Here is a 3,811-nt window from a genome sequence, read left to right on the forward strand (position 1 = left end):
GTTTATTTACGTTTGTCGTAATTTGAATTTAACATATGAGAGCGTCTCATAAAGCAAGATTTATATATCTTAATTTGTAGAGGAATTTGTAGTGGGTAGCTTAGCTTAATCGGTCAAAGCATCGTGACATGTAATCACGGAGATGTGAGTTCGAGTCCACAGCTAGCCACCTACACTTTTCTCTCCAAAATAGAGATAGTTTATCCTGTTCAGGCTATATTATTAGCATTATTCTGCGATTGAGAATTTAAAATCACTTCTTTAACTTTCTAATGTTATTTATTGTTTTGGGGATCATGTTTTTTCACAAACAGAAGGTAGAAATTTTGAAGAATTGCTTATTATTGAAGTTAGACATAAGAGGAATTATATGCAGTGTGCAAGAGAGGAGACTGTGTTGGTTTGGTCATGTGATGTGGATGAATGAGGAGAGTTACATAAAGAAGTGCTGATCACTTAAAGAGGAGGAAAGTTGTGGAAGAAGGAGACCCAGGAAGGCATGGATGAAGTATTGAACAGAGAACCGAGATATGTGGCACATTGGTGTACTCAAGAAGACCCACCCATCACAACAGAATTGATATTTAAAAACTAAGGTACTATATAAAAAGCATTGGTGTGGGCGTTGGTGCTACATAAAAAGCACCTGGCACACTCTGTAAAGTGGTTAGCATTAGGAAGGGCCACCAAGCTGTAGAAAACAAGCCAAAATAGACTATGGAACCTGGTGTGGCCCCAGGCCTTGGCACTTATTTCTTTACTGCCCACAAGGGGCTACATACAGAGGGGACAAACAGGGTCAGACAAATGGATTAAGTCGATTATATCGACTCCAGTGCATAACTGGTACTTATTTAATCGATCCCAAAAGGATGAAAGGCAAAGTCGGCCTTGGTGGAATTTGAACTCAGAACGTAGCGGCAGATGAGATACCGCTAAGCATTTCGCCCAGCGTGCTAACGCTTCTGCCAACTCGCCGGTTGGTATCAAAAGGGTTAATATTTTCAGCCCTGTCTTAACACTGCCTTCACAGATTCCATGACTCCCTGTTGCCATGTAATTCCATTATTATGAATTTGAATTGGAAGATCTTTCAACCACTGGATCAAAACCACCTCAGAGATAAGGGAAACATTTGAAAAAATTTCTTCAAAAATACCTTACTAATGATGCAGAAGTAGGTGTTTTCAGCTTCTGAGGTTCAGCTGCATCGGAAAGGTTCTTCAGATTGGCAGCAAACACTTTGGTGCTATCTTCTGTATTTTCATTACTCACCAAGTCAGACATCTTGAGAGGACCCAATGGCTTGCGTTCCTAAAAGACAAGACAGAACAAAAACTACATTCACACGGGGACTATAAACCTGAAGCTTGAACAGGCTTTTCAGTGTTTTATCACTTATTGTTATCCATCACCAGCTGCCAAACACAGCAGCAGAGGAAACTGATTATCTTTGCTATTGTATAGGCTTTTATCTTTTATCTCTCACTTGTTTCAGTCATTGGACTGCGACCATGCTGGAGCAGCATGACCACACTCCAATGACTGAAAGAGGTTGGGAGCTGACCAGACTCCAATTATCTGTTGTGGCATGATTTCTATGGCTGGATGATTTTACGTGGCACCAGCCTGAAAGCATTTTATGTGACGCTAGCACAAGAGCATTTTAAATAGCACTGAACACGAGTTCATCTTATGTGGGACCAGCACGAGTGCATTTTACATGGCACTGGCACAAGTTCATCCTATGTGGTGCCAGCACCAGCACAAGTGCATTTTACGTGGCACCTTCACGAGTGCATTTTACGTGGCACCTTCACGAGTGCATTTTACGTGGCACCTTCACGAGTGCATTTTACGTGGCACCTTCACGAGTGCATTTTACGTGGCACCTTCACGAGTGCATTTTACAACACTGGCACCTGCAAGACAAAAGGCCTCCCAGCTGGGAGAAGGAGTGGAAGCATGGCTATAAAGGACATGCCAGTTAGATGATATATTTGCCTAAATACATACATTACATATATGCAAACACCTAAATACATCACAAATGCACTTACATACATACATACACAGGCGTGTAGATTCTCTTCAATTTTTTGTTTTAAAAAATAAACAAATGAAATGTAGAACAACTTTGCTTACCATTTTCTCCTCTGGTTCAACATCTGGCAGGGATAGGAGTGGTACTCCTGAAGGATCTATGCGCTGAATACGTGCGCTTCTGCGTGTTGGTGTAAACACCCTGGACAGAAGAAGCAAAAAGATATGTAAAGAAGATGCCAACAAAACTAAAAAAAAAAATAAATAAATAAAATATCATATATTGTAAACAAGAGGTTGTTGGTTTCCATAGTTTACTTCGAGAATCTAAGCAGCTATCAACGTCATCTTTTTAGGCTGCTATATATAAGGGGGTATTGAAAACTTCCTGGCTTTAAGGGTATCACAAAAGACCTGGTTGGAGGCCCAACCTTCTGAGTTCTTTGACAGGGCTTAGAAAAACTGAAGGACCGCTGCAATAAGTGAGTGAACCTAAAAAGGGGAATATGTTGAATAAAATCATAATTAACTGATCCTCCTGTATTTTCTTTTACCCAAAGCCAGGAACTTTGCAGCTCCCTGATGGGCAACTCAAGGCAATGTGATCTTAGTCCAAAATGTTGCATTTCCCACTTTCATTATAATCTTTCTGCAACTTTCTCCAAATAACGCAAGGCTTGCTGACACAAACTGCCACTACTCCCCTTGGCTTCTATTTTATTGGATAGGAAAAAAATGTTATTTGGGGACCATGAAGTAAGAGGCATGATAGAAACCTCAAAATACTAAGATTTAAATTCAGGGACAAAGGTTAAAGGAAATCTTTTTTTAAATCTTTACCTTTTTGATTTTGGTGTAGTTTTCTGTTTTGATTTTGAAGTAGTTTTCGGTTTAACTGGCATTGTGGCATCAAACATTTGTTTGGCCTGTAAGAGAATTGTAGTCAATGACAGATTCATTGGTTTATACAGTGTTAAGTGATAGCTAGGGCTTCTATTGATCAAAGGTGGCCACGGTTCTGCACATGTATACATGTTGCCAGGCCAAGATTTTCTGGGGAAGACCAGTCATTATTCAGTTCATGCATTCAAAGTCTCACTTCTCTTCGGCACCAACATTTATCCAAGGAAAAGGCTGTTCATTTGAACTGATACAGCTTGGCACCAGTGGCATTGCTGTCAAAAGATACCAAAACAAATCTTCTACTTTCAAAAACACAACACACTACATGGTCTGGGAACTGAATCCACAATTGAAAGATCATGATTGTAACACCCTAATCACATGACCACGTCTTTACACACACATATATCATGGCATTCTGTTGGTTACGACGACGAGGGTTCCAGTTAACCCGATCAACGGAACAGCCTGCTCGTGAAATTAACGTGCAAGTGGCTGAGCACTCCACAGACACGTGTACCCTTAACGTAGTTCTCGAGGAGATTCAGCGTGACAAGGTTGGCCCTTTGAAATACAGGTACAACAGAAACAGGAAGAATGAGTGAGAGAATTTGAGGTTGGGGGTAAGCAAGGGCATGCTCCCCATGGAAAATCCAGCTAAAAAAAAAAGCCTCATGATAGCAAAGGAAAATGGGCACCAGCCAGCCAGCCCAAAGGTTGGGGTGGGCTGCACCTGCCTACCTTGGTTGCTATGGCATTGAGGTAGATCTAGTCACCCCCGTTAACAGGGACAAAACCCAGATTTAAAATACTGGAGGAGGATGATGATTATATATATATATATATATATATATATATATATATA

General features: G+C 40.6%; 1 protein-coding gene across 1 annotated transcript in view; it reads right to left on the reverse strand.

The window, feature by feature from the left end:
* LOC106880442 (WD repeat-containing protein 76) overlaps positions 1 to 3,002 on the reverse strand; it is a 10,970-nt gene extending 7,968 nt beyond the window's left edge. The window contains exons 1-3 of the mRNA XM_052976648.1: positions 2,884 to 3,002; positions 2,146 to 2,245; positions 1,160 to 1,314 (exon numbers count right to left, since the gene is read on the reverse strand). Of these exons, the coding sequence (XP_052832608.1) occupies positions 1,160 to 1,314; positions 2,146 to 2,245; positions 2,884 to 3,002 (374 nt within the window). The remainder of the gene's footprint in view (positions 1 to 1,159; positions 1,315 to 2,145; positions 2,246 to 2,883) is intronic.
* Between the last annotated feature and the right edge of the window lie 809 nt (positions 3,003 to 3,811).

The sequence above is a fragment of the Octopus bimaculoides genome, chromosome 25 (assembly GCF_001194135.2).
Source record: "Octopus bimaculoides isolate UCB-OBI-ISO-001 chromosome 25, ASM119413v2, whole genome shotgun sequence".
NCBI classification, from domain to species: Eukaryota; Metazoa; Mollusca; class Cephalopoda; order Octopoda; family Octopodidae; genus Octopus; species Octopus bimaculoides.